This window comes from Ascidiella aspersa, chromosome 8 (genome assembly GCF_963924565.1).
Source record: "Ascidiella aspersa chromosome 8, kaAscAspe10.2, whole genome shotgun sequence".
Classification (NCBI taxonomy): Eukaryota; Metazoa; Chordata; class Ascidiacea; order Phlebobranchia; family Ascidiidae; genus Ascidiella; species Ascidiella aspersa.
The window spans coordinates 7936439-7956475 of record NC_139454.1 but is presented as its reverse complement, the minus strand read 5'-3'; the positions used below and the strand labels follow the sequence as shown (position 1 = coordinate 7956475).

General features: G+C 38.6%; 1 protein-coding gene across 1 annotated transcript in view; it reads right to left on the bottom strand.

Moving 5' to 3' along the window:
* LOC146135626 (nucleoprotein TPR-like) overlaps window positions 1-20037 on the bottom strand; it is a 58189-nt gene that overhangs the window by 27898 nt on the left and 10254 nt on the right. The window contains exons 13-21 of the mRNA XM_083396093.1: window positions 19701-19904; window positions 7769-8019; window positions 6274-6412; window positions 5100-5222; window positions 3606-3767; window positions 2997-3101; window positions 2158-2349; window positions 1000-1164; window positions 229-373 (exon numbers count right to left, since the gene is read on the bottom strand). Of these exons, the coding sequence (XP_083252219.1) occupies window positions 229-373; window positions 1000-1164; window positions 2158-2349; window positions 2997-3101; window positions 3606-3767; window positions 5100-5222; window positions 6274-6412; window positions 7769-8019; window positions 19701-19904 (1486 nt within the window). The remainder of the gene's footprint in view (window positions 1-228; window positions 374-999; window positions 1165-2157; window positions 2350-2996; window positions 3102-3605; window positions 3768-5099; window positions 5223-6273; window positions 6413-7768; window positions 8020-19700; window positions 19905-20037) is intronic.

Genomic DNA, 20037 nt, shown 5'->3' with positions numbered 1-20037 from the left:
CTGCACTAGTGTACTACAGGGGTCAACTGACCCTTGATTTTTTTAGGGGCGCGAAATATCAATATAACCGCAAAGGGTCCACCAGGCAATCTTTTTAGAAAAGTTTGGGAACCGCTGCTATAGAATATACCTGAAATACTTCGTAAGGGCGAGAACGCAGTTACACACACTTGTGTGGGAGTGTTTCAGCGACTGAACCAGGCCATTTATAAAAGCAGTCGAATTTACCGGTGACTTTGTACTTTTCGTTCTTGAGCGATTTGTTTTCCTCTTCGATCGCGACTATCCTCTGCTCCAGAAGAGTCTGCTCCTTGCTGCTGGCATCCAGACGGGATTGGAGGGACTCCATCAGTTCCTTGTTCGCTTGGTTAGACTGAAAGAAGAAAGAAGAGAAGATTGTGACGGGAAAATATATAGAAATGAAGGTGCAGTCTAAAAACACATATTTTAAAATACGCTAGTAAGACCTTATTCGCCTTACAAGGCTTTTTTTAGTTTTCACCGTCAAAATTCGTTTTACGTTACAGTTGTTAATTTACTAAATTAAACTTTCATGGTAGAACGTTGGATCGGTTCGTATAGCTGAAAGTCTATGCCAGTTGGTATCGACACCATATAGTATTTGACGAGCACCAAGAAAATTTCATAGCTTTTTTAGCTGCGTTTTTTTTACACCTGTTCGACTTATCAGCACGCATGGCATACCCCTTATATTCAATTGAAAAGACAAGTGAATTTTAGGTTAGAATCAACAATGAGGGTCTTTGTTGCAAACTAAGGATCTACTAATGCCAAAATACATTTTCGGCGCATGAGCGCATAAGTCCCGAGCTTTATCAAACAATATTGGCTTACATAAACAGCATGACAGTGGATAAACTGAAATTTGTTGCAATTATATGGCAACCAAAGTGACCCAAAAGGGCAAAAAAAAGTGTCGAAGCAAAACGCCTTGATGCCACGCCCCTCTATATTTAATGCCACACCCCTATCGCTCACCTGCTTTAGCGTTTCCTCAGCAGCACTGGAGACTTCCTTGTAGTGATCGACGTGGTTGCGCGCCCGATCCAGACGAGCCTCCAGACTCTTGATCTCTTCTGTCTTCTCACGGAGCTCCTGGCGCATCTGAACAGAGGAGGAAGAGTCCTCCGAGCTCGCTGATACCTGTTGTCATGGCAACAACGCGTTACCAAGGGCTTTCTATTAAAGATCGATTTATCGGATATTTTGCTTCTACCGATGTATCAGTATCGGTAAATTTTGGCCGATGTTTAGGCCGATATTTTAGCTCAAAAATATGACAGTTTTAAAAATTAAATAAATATCTTTTTTTTGGGGGGGTGGCTTTTGTGTTAAATTTTACAGATGGCGTGAAAAGTGTGACGCCATGAAACAAATACTCTGAGAATCTTGGATGTCGGGTTTCAGTACGGTCAAGGATATGGAGGTCGCGCGACAAAGTATCCGATTGTTTGGCTTAAATCGACATAGCGTCCAATTTAGCAAGATGTGATGCCTTTAGCACACAATCAAAAATCGCGAGCTATTGTCTTATTGCATTTATCAAGGTGATTTTGTCAATTTGTGAGGGTCGTTGACCCCATGTATCTGCACAGAAATCACGTAAAAATGCGTTTGGGTTAAGTTGCGCAACTTAGAGGGAACGCTGCATATTAACTTAAAAAACAATTTACCCCCTAAAACAGGACTCCCGAAAAGTAACGCGTTTAACAAAGAATTAACAAAAATGATTTACCCCAAATACAACAACCTACAAACCAGACATAGCCTACCATACTGAAGTTGCATAGCACGCCAAAATGGCTAAAATAACTTAAGTAACTCAGAAAGCTGTCTACAAATTACAAACAAAAAACAAAAAATAAATATTTTAAGTAATACCACAACAATCTTTTCCATCATATAACCCCACTACCAACAAAAGAAATTTCTGTCAAAAAAAAAACTCTTGACAAAAATTACACGACAATTTACCAGATTAACTGAAGATGATACAAGCTCGTATCAAAACGTCCTAATCAAGATGATGTCAATCTACTAAACCTTTTTAACTTCGCAACAATTTATTATCAAGCTACATTACAGATCCGAGCATAGTGTACCCAAATCAACATTGCTATAGTAAGTCCAATTTACCTCCGAAGCGTCGCCGCCGAGTCTGCCGAAGCGGTCCTCGACTGATGCGAGTTTCGCTTCTGTTTTCTTGAGTTCTGCTTGCAGCATATTGCACTGGCTCTTGGCTTCCAGCAAGTCGACTGTGAGCTTCTCGGATCGCGCCTTCTCCGCTTCGTGCATTTGCTGAACGGCGTACAACTGCTTCTCAACAGCCTTCGAGGAAAACGTTATAATTAATCGCGCAAATTACAACCGCTTTAAAAGCTGAGACAAAATGTGGCAAATGCTGATCTTTTAATGCGACGCCAAATATTATTTTTGTCGTTTTGGCAAATAAACAAAGACTGATTGACAAACAGCTGAAATAACAATCGCGCAGGTTAGAACAGTTTGGGTTGTGTCGTTTTTTCGATCTTGCTTTTAGACCGATAGGTTTTTGCAAAACACGACGGTCCGATTACATTTAGGATGTTTAGAGACGGAAGTCTGAAACATAATTGGTATTTAGAATTTAGCAAAATCAAGCAACAAAAGAAGTAACGTGTAATTCGCAATTTGGGTCAAATAAGGACAAGTATGAACCATATTGTTATGCTGTTCCAATCTATTCAAAAAACTTTTTTTTTTATTCAATGTACGTCGAAATAAAATCACCGTTTTTTTTTAAGTAAATAGAAAATAGTACAAATCAACCTCAATAGCGTTGTTTAAATGACGTTCTAATTATATTTGGAAAAGAGCAAATAAACGATAAACGCTAACCGAGTACCCGATGAGTAGTTACGTGACACTCGCATCTGGGCAGAATGGAGCATATTAAATCGCTGTCATTGCAGAACAAACAGCCAACGACAACTCACTTGCACGGCGTCCTGCTTGCCTTGCGCGATGTCGTGCGAGTTTTGTCGCAGCGAGGCGATTTCCTTGTCTTGTGCCTCGACTCGGCCGTGAAGTTGGGAGCGAACCTGAAAACACGAGTCAGAGGTTTTTAGGAAAATTATGATTTGAATATAACCAAAGCAGTTTTGTTATGTGAGAAAATATAGTTTTGAAAACAAAGACTGTTAGAGAATATTACGTCATCTTTAGAAGGTGTGCGTTATAAATGCCTTTTCTCTCAGTGTGTCGTTATCGTCAATATTAGTGTTTACTGTTTATAGGTTGACCAATTAGGGCCTTTCCGTATAAATAGTACTTGAACGGTTATCGTAAACTTGACAGTACAAAACAAAGAGCAGCGTTTTAAGGGAAGGAAATGGTCTACTACCAACGGTCGTTAAAAATTGCCGTTGTAGAAAATGGTTAGTTTACAATGCTTCAATTAAATAGGTGCGTTTTCCTAAAATTTCCTCACTGTGTGTGAGGATTCTGAACGTTTTGCGTCTTGCTGTAGCACTGCGGGGTCAAGTCATCACAGCTACTTAAATAGCACTATGCATGCAAATACTCCAGTTCTGCGTTGAACCGACCTCGAAAGCCTGCCGCTCCATACTCTGCTGAACTTTCTGCAGGTTTCCAAGAAGCATTCCCTGGTTGCGTTGCTCGCGCTGAAGCGACGCGTTTTCGGTGGTAAGACGATCCTCTGCTCTCTTGCTCAACGCAAGCTCACTCCGCAGCGCCTCCAGCCGGCCCTGCGTAAGACTTCTATGGGTGAGAATGTGCTCAAAGACGAAATGAAAACGGGGTCACGAGCACGAAAAGTTTGGGAAACACTAAAACCTGGGGTGGGCAAACTGCGGCTCCCCGGCATGTTTTTTGTGGCTCTTCTAGTCGAATCGTGAAATTCAAAAAAAAAATGTGAAGGCTACCAAGAATACCGTTTATGAACGTTTTTTTTTAATTATTTAGGCCAGCATTTCGTTTATGACGTAACACTAGACATCCGAAAGAGCTAGTTAACAGCAAGTCGTCAACGCAATTTCATTGCTAAGGTTTCAGAGATTAGCAAATCAAACAAAAGACTGATATTGTTAAATATTGTCGGTATTTTTGTTATTACCGTTATTAATATTATTGTGTTAATTATTACCCTTTCGCTATATTATAATTCTGTTAATATAACTCACATTATGTACCGTTTTTGTAATGAAACAGTTTTGAGGCCGTCTGGTACTTGTATTTTCTGCAAATGGCTCATCCATTGAGGACATTTACCCACCCCTGCACTATACTCTAGCACAGCGGTTCTCAACCAGTGGACCATGGCTCACTGGTGGGCAATGGAAAGTTTTTAGGTGGGCCACTGACCAATTTAAAAAAGCTAGATTTATTAAAGAATTTAGTTTCATTTGTGTCACTATACCTAACTTTACAGGAATACTGGCTTGGGGAGGAATTAAGAAGGAATGGAAATGAGCGTAAATTTATTGTTCAGAAGCAACCTCAGTAACGCACGGTTAAATAAATAATCTGTTTTGATATATGCTCCGCTATTTTTTGTTCTAAACCTTTTTTATAGTTTGTTATTTCATAAAAAAATATTGGGCAACAGAATTTTTGGGCAACGAAAATGGGCCACGAAAGAAAAAACGTTGAGAACCACTGCAAGATCTTATTGAAATATAAATCTATTGAAATATACATAAGTCTTGAAATATAAGTCTAATATAAGTCTATATAAGTCTATAAATATAAGTCTATTGCTAAGCAATCAATTTTTAAGAAAAAGGTATAGATAAAAATAAAACGTTTTTGCCCTTGGTATATTTAGACCTTATTTCATTTAACTTTTTTTTGAACGGAAACATAAGATTTATGAGGTCTATTAGTATTGTGATGTCGCTTTACGTCACCTCTAAATGTTCGAAGCATAAAAAATTAGGTGTCCGCGGTAAAAAAGTTTAAGAACCTGCAGTCTAGTCGAAGCTTTTTATCTTGGTTGATAGCCGTATTTGGCTTATTCAAAAACTGAAAACAAGTGACACTGTCGACAAATTGCATTTTTTGAGAAGCTTCCCAGTTACCTGTAGTTTGGCGTTCGACTCCTGCGCGGCACTCAGTTCGGCGTTCAGATTACTGACGTCATGCTCGTGACGTTGCGCGATGCTGTAGAGCTGCGTGTTGCGCGCTCGAAGTGCGTCAGACTCCTGGGTAAACAACAAAAGTTTATTTGAATTCCGACTCAAAAGCAGAAGTCTCGAACTTAAAACAGAAGTGCCAAGCGGGATGTCCAATTTATCTTGGCAGTAAATATAAATTGCTGTATCTACTGTGTGCTACAACATCAGTCAAATCGATTATATTAAAATGGAAAAATAAATTATGATCCATTTGTTTGAAAAATGCAACAACGTCAAAAAAGTGATCCTTCTGTTTTATACTGTAAAAAATACGCTTTAGACGCACTGTAGCTTGTTTTATTGCCTCCTTGCCCCCACAAAAAATCGACATTTTACCATGGATATCATTACCATTGTACCTTTTGAATGAGATAAATTCTGCTGATTTGACTATAGTAATTACCAGGGCTGGGGAGCCGGAGCCGGGGCTGGAGCCCGGAGCTAAGCATTTTCTCTGGAGCCAGTGCCGGAGCCGGAGCCATTGTTATTATTTTTGTGGAGCTGGAGCCGGAGCCGGAGCCATTTTTATTATTTTTGTGGAGCTGAAGCCGGAGCCGGAGCCATTGTTATTATTTTTGTGGAGCTGGAGCCATTTTTCAATTTGTGGTGCTAAAGCTAAGAAATTATATTTTGTTCCATCTCCAACGTTAGTTAGCCAAAATCAATTTTTAAAACTTGCCATTGAATAAGTGACTGGTGGCACCGGAGCTGGAGCCGGAGTCATTGGGTGTGTGTTTGATGGCTCCGGAGCTGGAGCCGGAGCCAAAGGATATGAGTTTTACTACTCCGGAGCCGGAGCCAAAGGATTAAGTTTTACGACTCCGGAGCTGGAGCCGGAGCCATTTAATAATTGCCTGATGGCTCCGGAGCTGGAGCCGGAGCTAATGCTGTTTTACGGTGGCTCCCCAGCCCTGGTAATTACGTCGTTTAGTATTATATCGGACCTCGATACTTATTGTTACAATATCGGATATCGGCTTTGGAATTACGAGACGCGATGACCGAACACCGCATCCAAGCACACTGAGGCACATTGAAGCATACTGAGGCACAATAAAGCACACTGAAGCACACGCACCTTCTTGGCGCTCTGTTCTCCCTGTTTGAGCATGTCGCAGCGTTCCTTGCTAAAGTCAAGTTGGGCGCTCAGCTTAGCGCAAGTGCTCCGCTGCCCGCTCAGCTCCGACTGAAGCTTGTCGATCTTGTCCTCGAAAACCCTGCAAGGAGTTTTTTTTTAGTTTTATTGTTTTTTTCTTACCATTTCGCCAGCTCCGTCAATTCAATTTTAGGACATTTTTTTTTTAAAGTGGCATTCGACATAGATGTCATTAGATATAATTGTAAAATTATGCGATCGAAAGATTATTTCTTTATCAGTCGGATATAAGGTAAAATAAACATTGATCAAAATATATCACTTCTGATGACTGTTGACTATACAAAGGCACTTTAATTAAAACCAAATATTAAATAAGCTCTAAAAATCTCCAATTAAACAAATTATTTTATCAGGTTTAGATTTAATTTGAAGATTTAACTGCTGTTGGATACAGCTGGCTAACTAAAATTTTATGTCTTTGGTAATGTCTGTAGAGCGCTGTAACCTTGTTAGTGCGAAAGTCACTTTTTTATTAATTTGCTAAATGCATTATAAAAATTTGAGAACACAAAAGTATATGGCACAAAAATGTGTGGATAATTTTAAAATGCTAGTTCAGGGATGTCCAACCTGCGGCCCGCCTAAAATTTACGTGCGGCCCACCACTTATTGTCACTTTCAGTAGCCTTTATTAAAAACATTGTTTCGACTATCATCAAAACGTTTATAACTTGCAGTATTTGATGTAGGCCCAATCTTATGTTTTATCTGAGACTATAATCGAGTCTAATGTCGCATCTCAACATCAATCGAACACTTTGTGCACCCATCATGGTTAAGCAAGATGTGTGTTTTTCGAAATGTGTGTTTTTCCGGACCGTTTTAAGGAAATATATAAGCCCAAACATGTAAAATCTCAAATTTTCGTGTTTCGCCATAACAAAAAAAATAAAGGTCGAGATTACTTGCATATTTGCGCATGAGTTCACTCTCGAAGAACGGGTGTTTATAAGTTAGGATGTTTTGTGACGTCACGATATAACGTAACATGACGTCACCCCTTTAATTTGAAAGGTTTGCCGCCCATCGAATTTTTTAAGGTGACAATGCGGCCCATCCTGCTAAAAGGTTGGACATCCCTGTGCTAGTTAGTCAACTGCAAGTAACTGTAAGTAACGGAGAAAACACATGTTATGGAATAAGTCGCAGAACGTTGAAAAATTCTACCTTTTTTCACACTTCGAACTGACTTTTTACCCCAATTTTTTTTTATCAGGGGCGGACTAAATGCATTAAGCGCTGTTTTTTAATTGGCATTTGTTACGCAAATTTTAATAAACTTTTATGGTTCAAATTTAGAGAAACAATGCGCAAAAAATCCAACGACATACCTTAGTCAAAATATTTTTAGATTTTCTTTTGACTAACACGCTCACCCCTGACAAAACCTCCAACGCAAAATAAAATCACCGACCTGTTGTTTTCCTTAACGTCGCTCTTGTACTCTTCGAACTCTTCTTGCAGCTGAACGAGCGCCTTCTTTGTTTGTTCGCCCGAGAAAAGCGTCGATGACGTCATCGGACTTTTCGACGTCGACCGCTCGAGGGCGCCAGACTTTTGGGGCGTGGCAGAGGCGGGGCCGGCAAGCGCCGATACTCCGCTAGTGTCGAATAAAGAGGCGTCGAGTGACGAAGGGTTGGCGAGAACACTGGGTGGTATGGCAGCCTGGGAAAGCAAAAAGCTGCGTGAATCCCCGCGTTAAGTAACTCTGTGCCTATTATACGTTGGTGAGATAACTGGATCCCTGTGAGACGTCTTATACTGAGTTTGAATAGGACCCGGCTATATTTTCTAGGGCAAGGTTTCTTAACCAGGGGTGCAAGAAATGTTCCAAGGGCCTGTGTGGGGATGCTGAATCAGACACAGAAATTTTATTACTGTAATCTATTTCTTTGATCAATTAAATGTAAAATCAACTCACATTTTGGTATTGTGTTATTGTGTTATGAATGACTTGTATAAAAATAAAATTATAATGTATGGTTTTGTTATTTAAGCATTTCTAGAAGGGAGTTGGTGATTTGAAAGGGGTGCAGCAAGGAGAAAGGTCAAGAAGCAGTGTCCTAAGGCAGTGGTTCCCAAACTGTTGGCCATGACCCAGTACTAGGCCACCAAGACATTTTCAATGGGCCACCCATTCTACTGTTTTGTTATACTGTAGCTATTATGCGTTGTACTTTTCTTAATTTTGTTGTATTTTTCTTTCTTTTTATTATAATAAAATATACAAAAAAATATAGCAAAATTTAAAGAAAAAGGGAACACTAAACACGGATCTGTTGATTATATTCAGTAGAAAGAGAGTGGCCCAAATAATAGATAAAAGATTCATTCTTTTATTAGCAAACGTTTCGGCAATTTATTTTGCCATCATCAGTGCAGTAAGTGAGACTAAGATAAAAACGAGTCACAATATATACGCTCGGACGTTTTAGAACGTTATATAAACAGAACTGCACTGATGATGGCAAAATAAATTGCCGAAACGTTTGCTAATAAAAGAATGAATCTTTTATCTATTATTTGGGCCACTCTCTTTCTACTGAAGATAAAGAAAAAAGAGTCTGTGCCTTTTCAAGGCGGCAAATGGCCGAAAGGCCATTAAACACATGATTATTTCAAAAAATCCAAAAAAAAAACGAAAAACATTGGCTACGGAAACTTACAACGCATAAGATCTCTAGTTAGCTTACGAGCTTAAAACCAGTGGACAGGGGCAATGGCAAATAAAATTCAAAACAAAGAATGTATTCTGAACGTACGCATTTTGAATTGCGCTGTTTATCCATATCGTCGCTGTAATGGTATCCGCAGAATTGAATATAACAATAGCCGCTTATTCGCAGTGCGTCATTCATTGTTTATTTGTTTAATACAACACTCACGACATAATTCCTTATAACGAAGCTTAGAACTATAACTAACGAGCCACATGTAAATAATTAAAGCCTCTTACTAAGATTCTTAGTTATTCTTACTGACGCTTAACTTTCGCATCTAAAGAATGCCCAGTTTCCGCTTCACACTATGAAAGCGACTCAGACGTTATACTGTCTTAAAGTTAGTCAAGGAATCACATTGCTTTCACTTGTATCACATAAATCAGGAGAAGCAAGGTTTTAAAAAACTATATTTTGTAGGTTTATGGATAAAGTTTTTTTACTAGCATAAACGTAACTAAATATGTTTAACTTAGCCGTACATGCTTTTGCTGCATTAAGTGCTTGAGGTGTGATGAACAGTGGTCAGTCATATACAACGAGATTTCAAAAAAAATATTTGGTAATGAAAAAAATAGTTTACATTTTAAATTATGTCGCTTTTACTGATACTTCAATCAAAAGAATCTTTTGTGCTGTGAAACAAACTAAATTTAGAAGAGATGAAATTTAAACAGGTGACGTTTTTTTCTACATTGCCATGTGTGTAGCGTATCTGGATGTTTATTTAGCAAGATGTTAAAAATCGCTTAAATTTAGTCCGAAAGCATTAAAACAGACAATAGGTAGGAGCCATTTTAAAGCACTGGTGAATCGGAACACTTCCTATAATTCTCCGATTTGATTGATTTTAACTGTTTTAACTTTATTATTTTAGAAAAAATCTACAGAAAGTCGCGTTCTTACCTGTAACATTTCCAACACAAAAACATCGGGTTAAGAAAAAACATGTCCGATGTATGTTTGCAAACGAATTTCAGTCTCGGAGTTCTGTACTTTTACAACACCATGCTAAACTGGTCTGCAGCGGACCAGCAATGCATTGATCAAAATAGAGGACGACTCGCCATTCTCGATAGCAAAGAGAAATATGAAAATGCGACAAACTCCGTTCCTAAAAGAACAGATTGGAAAGATTATTATTTCATGATTGGCTTGAAGTCGATCGACGGAAAGAAGTTTACTTGGGTGGACAACACAACCTTTGACCCAAATATTATTCCGAAAGGGAAATTGTCTAACAAGACATGGACAGGACAGCTTAAGTACGGAAGAATAGACAGGAATAAGTATATAACTTTTTCTACAAAAAAAACACAAAGATTTCTTTGTTTCAAACCTTACTCGAAAAAAGCAGAGACAAAAAAGTCGGATGCAATACCAGAATCGGGCAAATCGACGGGTTTCTCGACTGCGACAACAACAGCAGCAGTAACAACAACAATAACAAGAAAAACAAAGCAAGGCAAAACCGCAAGCAACGAAAGGCCAACTCGGCTATCTTCGACTACAACGAGTTCCACTACAAAAGCAAGTAGCGGCACTAGCATTTCAGTCATTGTGGGGCCGATAGCGGCCGTCTTAGCTCTACTACTGATCGCATTGCTCGTCTACATTATCTACAAAAGGAGAAAGGGCAAGTCGCGAAATACATCTCCTGCACAGCGCACTTTTCCGCCAAATGCCGATAACGAGTACGCGATGGTGGAAGGTAACGCACCGGGCAGCATACAAGTTTCAATGGGACCGACGGGCGACGCAGTATCACAGCCAAGCCAAGCGTACGCCACTGTTCGCTATCAAACAGTCGAAGTTCAAATCCAACCCGAAAGTTTACAGCAGCCGGGCGCTGAACTCTACGCCCAGGTTCATAAAAAATCGAACAGCGGTGCCGACGCATATAGCGTGGTAAACAAACCGAAGAGCACGACGGACGTCTATAGTGTAGTTAACAAGGCCAAAAACACGGCCGACGTCTATAGCGTTGTCCATAAGGCATCCAGTAGCAAAACGACAAACTAGGGATATTTCGTAACGCATTCCGGTAACTGTGTTCGTTTTTGGCTCAAAGTATTGCAACTATAAACCCGGATTAACCTGGTATCGTATTGGCGCTGAGGAAATTCAAATTTAAGTCGAATAGTAATACTACGACCCGATATTCTGAGACAAAAAAATAGGTTGCTGAGTTTCAAATTGTCACATAGATTGTTTGGCATGAACGGCGCAGGCTATTCGCGAAAGTCCAAAAAAGATCACCAAAACTGGCCTACGAAATATTTGCCTAGCTCTAAGTTTTTGGTTGAAGACTGGAGTATGCTTGTGCAAGCACGTCTTTATACTGACAACGGCACTGGGACTTAAACAGATCGTCAGTGTAAACTACAGCACTATTACTATTGAGTTTTTAAAAAATAGTTGATATGTAAATAATATGTGAAATTGTGATATGTGCCAACCCATCGGTAACGTCTGTGGCTGACTTTATTTGTGTGCGCAAACATCATTGTGCGAATTATAATCTAGTAAGATTTGTTTAGTAACGTTCATTAACAAATATCCGTAAGAGTTCCACACAATTTGTTCGTTGTTGTAACTTGTCGCGCATATCACAGAGTGTATGTGATTAAGTCGAGAAGATAAGTGTGTCTTGTGCAAAAGGCAACAACGAGGAAGTAGCCGCCGATTGGTTTCAGTTTAAGCATAGCGGCTTCCTGCATTTTCGATTTCTTTGTTTTTTTGTAACCAGTTGAAGTAAAACAATACGCGTCAAATCGAAACCGCAACGCGAATAACGTTACTACTGAACATGTACCGATATCACATTTTTGAACCGATACCGATAACCAGGTTTTTCTGTAAGGTTTCTCAACTGATTCGCGACACCTAAAACCGATTTTTTTTTATTCATTGGATACGGTAAACTTTAACCAACTGCACATATAATGTAATTTACGTTTAGGTTAACTATGTCTTTAATTTGCTAAACACAGAAAACCAAACAGTATGTAAAATCAGTCAGCTAAAAAAGCATAAGAAATTTGGGGCTACAAAATGTGTTTGTTTTTATGGAAACTCCATTTAATATTTTCATAGCATAATATCGGCAAAAATATCGTTCGAAAATGACCGATTCCGATATAACGTTAAGAGTGGAATATCGGCTGGTTAAAAAAAACGATATATCGGTCTATATCTAGATATTACGTCACCAAGCGAATTGAAGTGGGTATAAAACATGTTCTCTTGACTCCAGGAGTCCAGAAAGAACCGGTCAGATTCACATTTATGCAATTTGGTAAATTCAAGACTTCCAGTGTTCGAAATTGTATTTCCTTATGCTTTAATTTTGTGTTACTAAGGACAACTTGAGTAGATGCGCGAATGTATTTTTGTTGCGGAGGTATTCAAGCTACATTTCGTACTCTCTTGTAAATATTTCATGTTGCACAACGTCGAATTAAAATTAAAATTGGAATCTGAGATGTTTAACTGAAATCGTTATGAACATTAGCATATAAGCAGGGTTGCAAATGTGCTTATTTCTAAGAAACGTGCTTATTTTAGAGTTGTGTGCTTAGTTTGTCTTATTTTAGTTTCTAAAAGCGTTCTTTATCATTTTTTTTATTTATATTTACCAAGTTATTTAACCCAGATTATAACAGTAATGCATTAAATTACACAAAAACAATGGATTGTGATTGTTTATTCTAAATCTAAAAAGTACACTGTATAGCCTATACAAGAGTGGTAGGTTACTTTAGCAATCAAGTAAACTTTCGGCTTGACGTGAGGACTGGCTTTTTTGTGTTAGTACAGACAAAATGCTAAATCAGCCCAGAGGCTATGGAAAACACAATGTTACTACAAAAAAAAATTGCTAGATGCATTACAGTAAATCATTGAATGAATAATTTTTTTACAAGCCAAACTCCGTCAAGTGAACCAAACAAACTTAACTACTAGGCAGGGTCAGAATTAAACGTTTCATGCTGCCATGCACCACGGTTTAAAAGGTGTATAACTGGTGCGCTCTGACGCGAAAAAATTAAAGGTGGTTAACTTGCCGATTGCAACCTAATAAACGCACTTTTTTGCGCTTCGCGCGATTAAGCTACGTTTTGCGGATACAAAAATAGCTGTTTTTCAAGTTTTTATTTTATTTTAAAACGTTATTTCTGAAACCTTGAATTTCACCCCCGGAGTCTTGGATCTGTCCCTGATCTTTAGTAGCGTGCCTATTTTTTGGAGTAGCGCGCTTATTTTTTGGTCTGAGCAGATTGTAACCGTGCATATAAGGAACATTCACATACAAAGTGTACCACATGTATAAGTCGACGCCGTATAATGTCTATCGCACCGCTCGAGGGCGCCAGACTTTTGGGGCGTGGCAGAGGCGGGGCCGGCAAGCGCCGATACGCCGCTAGTGTCGAATAAAGAGGCGTCGAGTGACGAAGGGTTGGCGAGAACACTGGGTGGTATGGCAGCCTGGGAAAGCAAAAAGCTGCGTGAATCCCCGCGTTAAGTAACTCTGTGCCTATTATACGTTGGTGAGATAACTGGATCCCTGTGGGACGTCTTATACTGAGTTTGAATAGGACCCGGCTATATTTTCTAGGGCAAGGTTTCTTAACCAGGGGTGCAAGAAATGTTCCAAGGGCCTGTGTGGGGATGCTGAATCAGACACAGAAATTTTATTACTGTAATCTATTTCTTTGATCAATTAAATGTAAAATCAACTCACATTTTGGTATTGTGTTATTGTGTTATGAATGACTTGTATAAAAATAAAATTATAATGTATGGTTTTGTTATTTAAGCATTTCTAGAAGGGAGTTGGTGATTTGAAAGGGGTGCACCAAGGAGAAAGGTCAAGAAGCAGTGTCCTAAGGCAGTGGTTCCCAAACTGTTGGCCATGACCCAGTACTAGGCCACCAAGACATTTTCAATGGGCCACCCATTCTACTGTTTTGTTATACTGTAGCTATTATGCGTTGTACTTTTCTTAATTTTGTTGTATTTTTCTTTCTTTTTATTATAATAAAATATACAAAAAAATATAGCAAAATTTAAAGAAAAAGGGAACACTAAACACGGATCTGTTGATTATCTTCAGTAGAAAGAGAGTGGCCCAAATAATAGATAAAAGATTCATTCTTTTATTAGCAAACGTTTCGGCAATTTATTTTGCCATCATCAGTGCAGTAAGTGAGACTAAGATAAAAACGAGTCACAATATATACGCTCGGACGTTTTAGAACGTTATATAAACAGAACTGCACTGATGATGGCAAAAGAAATTGCCGAAACGTTTGCTAATAAAAGAATGAATCTTTTATCTATTATTTGGGCCACTCTCTTTCTACTGAAGATAAAGAAAAAATAGTCTGTGCCTTTTCAAGGCGGCAAATGGCCGAAAGGCCATTAAACACATGATTATTTCAAAAAATCCAAAAAAAAAACGGAAAACATTGGCTACGGGAACTTACAACGCATAAGATCTCTAGTTAGCTTACGAGCTTAAAACCAGTGGACAGGGGCAATGGCAAATAAAATTCAAAACAAAAAATGCATTCTGAAGTTACGCATTTTGAATTGCGCTGTTTATCCATATCGTCGCTGTAATGGTATCCGCAGAATTAAACATAACAATAGCCGCTTATTCGCAGTGCGTCATTCATTGTTTATTTGTTTAATACAACACTCACGACATAATTCCTTATAACGAAGCTTAGAACTATAACTAACGAGCCACATGTAAATAATTAAAGCCTCTTACTAAGATTCTTAGTTATTCTTGCTGACGCTTAACTTTCGCATCTAAAGAATGCCCAGTTTACGCTTCACACTATGAAAGCGACTCAGGCGTTATACTGTCTTAAAGTTAGTCAAGGAATCACATTGCTTTCACTTGTATCACATAAATCAGGAGAAGCAAGGTTTTAAAAAACTATATTTTGTAGGTTTATGGATAAAGGTTTTTTACTTGAAGGTTTTTTACTAGCATAAACGCAACCAACTATATTAACTTAACCGTACATGCTTTTGCTGCATTAAGTGCTTGAGGTGTGATGAGCAGTGGTCAGTCATATACAACGAGATTTCAAAAAATATATTTGGTCACGAAAAAAAAATAGTTTACATTTTAAATTGTGTCGCTTTTACTGATACTTAAAATCAAAAGAATCTTTTGTGCTGTGAAACAAACTAAATTTAGAAGAGCTGAAATTTAAACAGGTGACGTTTTTTTCTAACTTGCCATGTGTGTAGCGTATCTGGATGTTTATTTTTCTCGTGACAGCATTACGCAGTAAGCAAGACGTTAAAAATCGCGTAAATTTAGATACAGGCAACACTAGTAAATTGCCGAAAGCATTAAAACAGACAATAGGTAGGAGCCATTTTAAAGCACTGGTGAATCGGAACACTTCCTATAATTCTCCGATTTGATTGATTTTAACTGTTTTAACTTTATTATTTTAGAAAAAATCTACAGAAAGTCGCGTTCTTACCTGTAACATTTCCAACACAAAAACATCGGGTTAAGAAAAAACATGACCGATGTATGTTTGCAAACGAATTCCAGTCTCGGAGTTCTGTACTTTTACAATACCGAGCTAAACGGGTCTGCAGCGGACCAGCAATGCATTGATCAAAATAGAGGACGACTCGTCATTCTCGATAGCAAAGAGAAATATAAACAGGCGACAAACTCCGTTCCTAATAGAACAGTTTGCCCAGATTATTATTTCATGATTGGCTTGAAGTCGATCGACGGAAAGGAGTTTACTTGGGTGGACAACACAACCTTTAACGCAAGCATTATTCCGAATGGGAGCTTTGTTAACTATACCAAGACAGGAAAGCTTAACTACGGAAAAATAGACAGCAATAAGTTTATAACAATTTCTGAAAAAAACAAACAAAGCTTTCTTTGTTTCAAACCTTACTCGAAAAAAGCAGAGACAAAAAAGTCGGATGCAATACCAGAATCGGGCAAATCGACGGGTTTCTCGACTGCGACAACAACAGCAGCAGTAACAACAACAATAACAAGAAAAACTTAGCAAGGCAAAACCGCAAGCAACGAAAGGCCAACTCGGCTATCTTCGACTACAACGAGCTCCACTACAAAAGCAAGTAGCGGTCCTAGCATTTCAGTCATTGTGGGACCGATAGCGACCGTCTTAGCTCTACTACTGATCGCATTGCTCGTCTACATTATCTACAAAAGGAGAAAGGGCAAGTCGCGAAATACATCTCCTGCCCAGCGCATTTTTCCGCCAAATGCCGATAACGAGTACGCGATGGTGGAAGGTAACGCACCAGGCAGCATACAAGTTTCAATGGGACCGACGGGCGACGCAGTATCACAGCCAAGCCAAGCGTACGCCAACGTTCGCTATCAGACAGTCGAAGTTCAAATCCAACCCGAAAGTTTACAGCAGCCGGGCGCTGAACTCTACGCCCAGGTTCATAAAAAATCGAACAGCGGTGCCGACGCATATAGCGTGGTAAACAAACCGAAGAGCACGACGGACGTCTATAGTGTAGTTAACAAGGCCAAAAACACGGCCGACGTCTATAGCGTTGTCCATAAGGCATCCAGTAGCAAAACGACAAACTAGGGATATTTCGTACCGCATTCCGGTAACTGTGTTCGTTTTTGGCTCAAAGTATTGCAACTATAAACCAGGATTACCCTGGTATCGTATTGGCGCTGAGGAAATTCAAATTTAAGTCGAATAGTAATACTACGACCCGATATTCTGAGACAAAAAAATAGGTTGCTGAGTTTCAAATTGTCACATAGATTGTTTGGCATGAACGGCGCAGGCTATTCGCGAAAGTCCAAAAAAGATCACCAAAACTGGCCTACGAAATATTTGCCTAGCTCTAAGTTTTTGGTTGAAGACTGGAGTATGCTTGTGCAAGCACGTCTTTATACTGACAACGGCACTGGGACTTAAACAGATCGTCAGTGTAAACTACAGCACTATTACTATTGAGTTTTTAAAAAATAGTTGATATGTAAATAATATGTGAAATTGTGATATGTGCCAACCCATCGGTAACGTCTGTGGCTGACTTTATTTGTGTGCGCAAACATCATTGTGCGAATTATAATCTAGTAAGATTTGTTTAGTAACGTTCATTAACAAATATCCGTAAGAGTTCCACACAATTTGTTCGTTGTTGTAACTTGTCGCGCATATCACAGAGTGTATGTGATTAAGTCGAGAAGATAAGTGTGTCTTGTGCAAAAGGCAACAACGAGGAAGTAGCCGCCGATTGGTTTCAGTTTAAGCATAGCGGCTTCCTGCATTTTCGATTTCTTTGTTTTTTTGTAACCAGTTGTGAAGTAAAACAATACGCGTCAAATCGACACCTCAACGCGAATAACGTTACTACTGAACATGTACCGATATCACATTTTTGAACCGATACCGATAACCAGGTTTTTCTGTAAGGTTTCTCAACTGATTCGCGACACCTAAAACCGATTTTTTTTTATTCATTGGATACGGTAAACTTTAACCAACTGTACATATAATGTAATTTACGTTTAGGTTAACTATGTCTTTAATTTGCTAAACACAGAAAACCAAACAGTATGTAAAATCAGTCAGCTAAAAAAGCATAAGAAATTTGGGGCTACAAAATGTGTTTGTTTTTATGGAAACTCCATTTAATATTTTCATAGCATAATATCGGCAAAAATATCGTTCGAAAATGACCGATTCCGATATAACGTTAAGAGTGGAATATCGGCTGGTTAAAAAAACGATATATCGGTCTATATCTAGATATTACGTCACCAAGCGAATTGAAGTGGGTATAAAACATGTTCTCTTGACTCCAGGAGTCCAGAAAGAACCGGTCAGATTCACATTTATGCAATTTGGTAAATTCAAGACTTCCAGTGTTCGAAATTGTATTTCCTTATTCTTTAATTTTGTGTTACTAAGGACAACTTGAGTAGATGCGCGAATGTATTTTTGTTGCGGAGGTATTCAAGCTACATTTCGTACTCTCTTGTAAATATTTCATGTTGCACAACGTCGAATTAAAATTAAAATTGGATTCTGAGATGTTTAACTGAAATCGTTATGAACATTAGCATATAAGCAGGGTTGCAAATGTGCTTATTTCTAAGAAACGTGCTTATTTTAGAGTTGTGTGCTTAGTTTGTCTTATTTTAGTTAGTAAAAGCGTTCTTTATCAATTTTTTATTTATATTTACCAAGTTATTTAACCCAGATTATAACAGTAATGCATTAAATTACACAAAAACAATGGATTGTGATTGTTTATTCTAAATCTAAAAAGTACACTGTATAGCCTATACAAGAGTGGTAGGTTACTTTAGCAATCAAGTAAACTTTCGGCTTGACGTGAGGACTGGCTTTTTTGTGTTAGTACAGACAAAATGCTAAATCAGCCCAGAGGCTATGGAAAACACAATGTTACTACAAAAAAAATTGCTAGATGCATTACAGGAAATCATTAAATGAATAATTTTTTTACAAGCCAAACTCCGCCAAGTGAACCAAACAAACTTAACTACTAGGCAGGGTCAGAATTAGGCGTTTCATGCTGCCATGCACCACGGTTTAAAAGGTGTATAACTGGTGCGCTCTGACGCGAAAAAATTGACAAAGCTTGCATTAAATAAAGGTGGTTAACTTGCCGATTGCAACCTAATAAACGCACTTTTTTGCGCTTCGCGCGATTAAGCTACGTTTTGCGGATACAAAAATAGCTGTTTTTCAAGTTTTTATTTTATTTTAAAACGTTATTTCTGAAACCTTGAATTTCACCCCCGGAGTCTTGGATCTGTCCCTGATCTTTAGTAGCGTGCCTATTTTTTGGAGTAGCGTGCTTTTTTTTTGGTCTGAGCAGATTGTAACCGTGCATATAAGGAATGTTCACATACAAAGTGTACCACATGTATAAGTCGACGCCGTATAATGTCTATCGCACCACAGAAAAAATGTTCGTTAACTTAATCCGTGATTGTACGCCAATCATTCACTTAAAAACTTAGTAGTTAAAATATTTTGAACGACTCATATAACACACTTTTTTTTAACTTTAATGCAATATTAGTCGAAATAAAAAAATAGGTCACTCTATAACCTTTGCTTTGCACTTGAAATAAAATCTGTAAGTTTCTTGGGCCCTGCAACCCTTTTATAAATCTATTGGGACTCCGTTAGTCCTTGTTTGTGGGAATCACTGCCTTAGTGTAGACTATAAAGCAGGAACTGGCTGTAGTGTGCCCCCTGGGGGTACATGAATTAGTTTCTTGGGGTTCACGAATACCTAATAAAAAATCTTTAAGCATACTTTAAAAGCTGAAATGAGTTTTTCAAAAGAGATTATTTGAAAAAACGCTTTTGGTGCTTGAATTGGACTAGAGCACATTTGCGCACAGGGTTCACCGAAAACAACAGATTTTCAATGTCTACCAGTTTAATGACGTCATCCCTTGATCTACGCGAATTAAAAAAATTAAAAAAAAAAAATATTTTTACAAAAAAAATTTACACAAAAAATAAAAAAAATTTTTTTTTGATTCTCGTAAGAATTTTTTTAAGAACCCCTGCTTTAAAGCAATCCTACCTGAGGATTAGCGGCCAGCAGCACTCTGTACATGTCTCTTTGCCGTACGATGGCCTCCACCATTGTTCCCTGGCGGGATCGGTCTTCTCGGAGTTGCTCCAGCTGCGCGTTTGCCTCCTCCAGATCCCTACGGAGCTCCGAGGTTTTCCGGTCCGCGTCGCTGCTCTCAGCCGCTTCCTGCTCGTCGCTCAGCTTCCGGATGACCTTGAGGAGAAACGAAGCGGAAGAGCCGTTAAAATCGTTGAAAACTTTTCAAAACCAAATTTATAGGTTTTTCAAAGAAATGAATCAGGGTTGGGGAACCTGCGACCTGCTTACCTACTTAATGCGGCCGCGT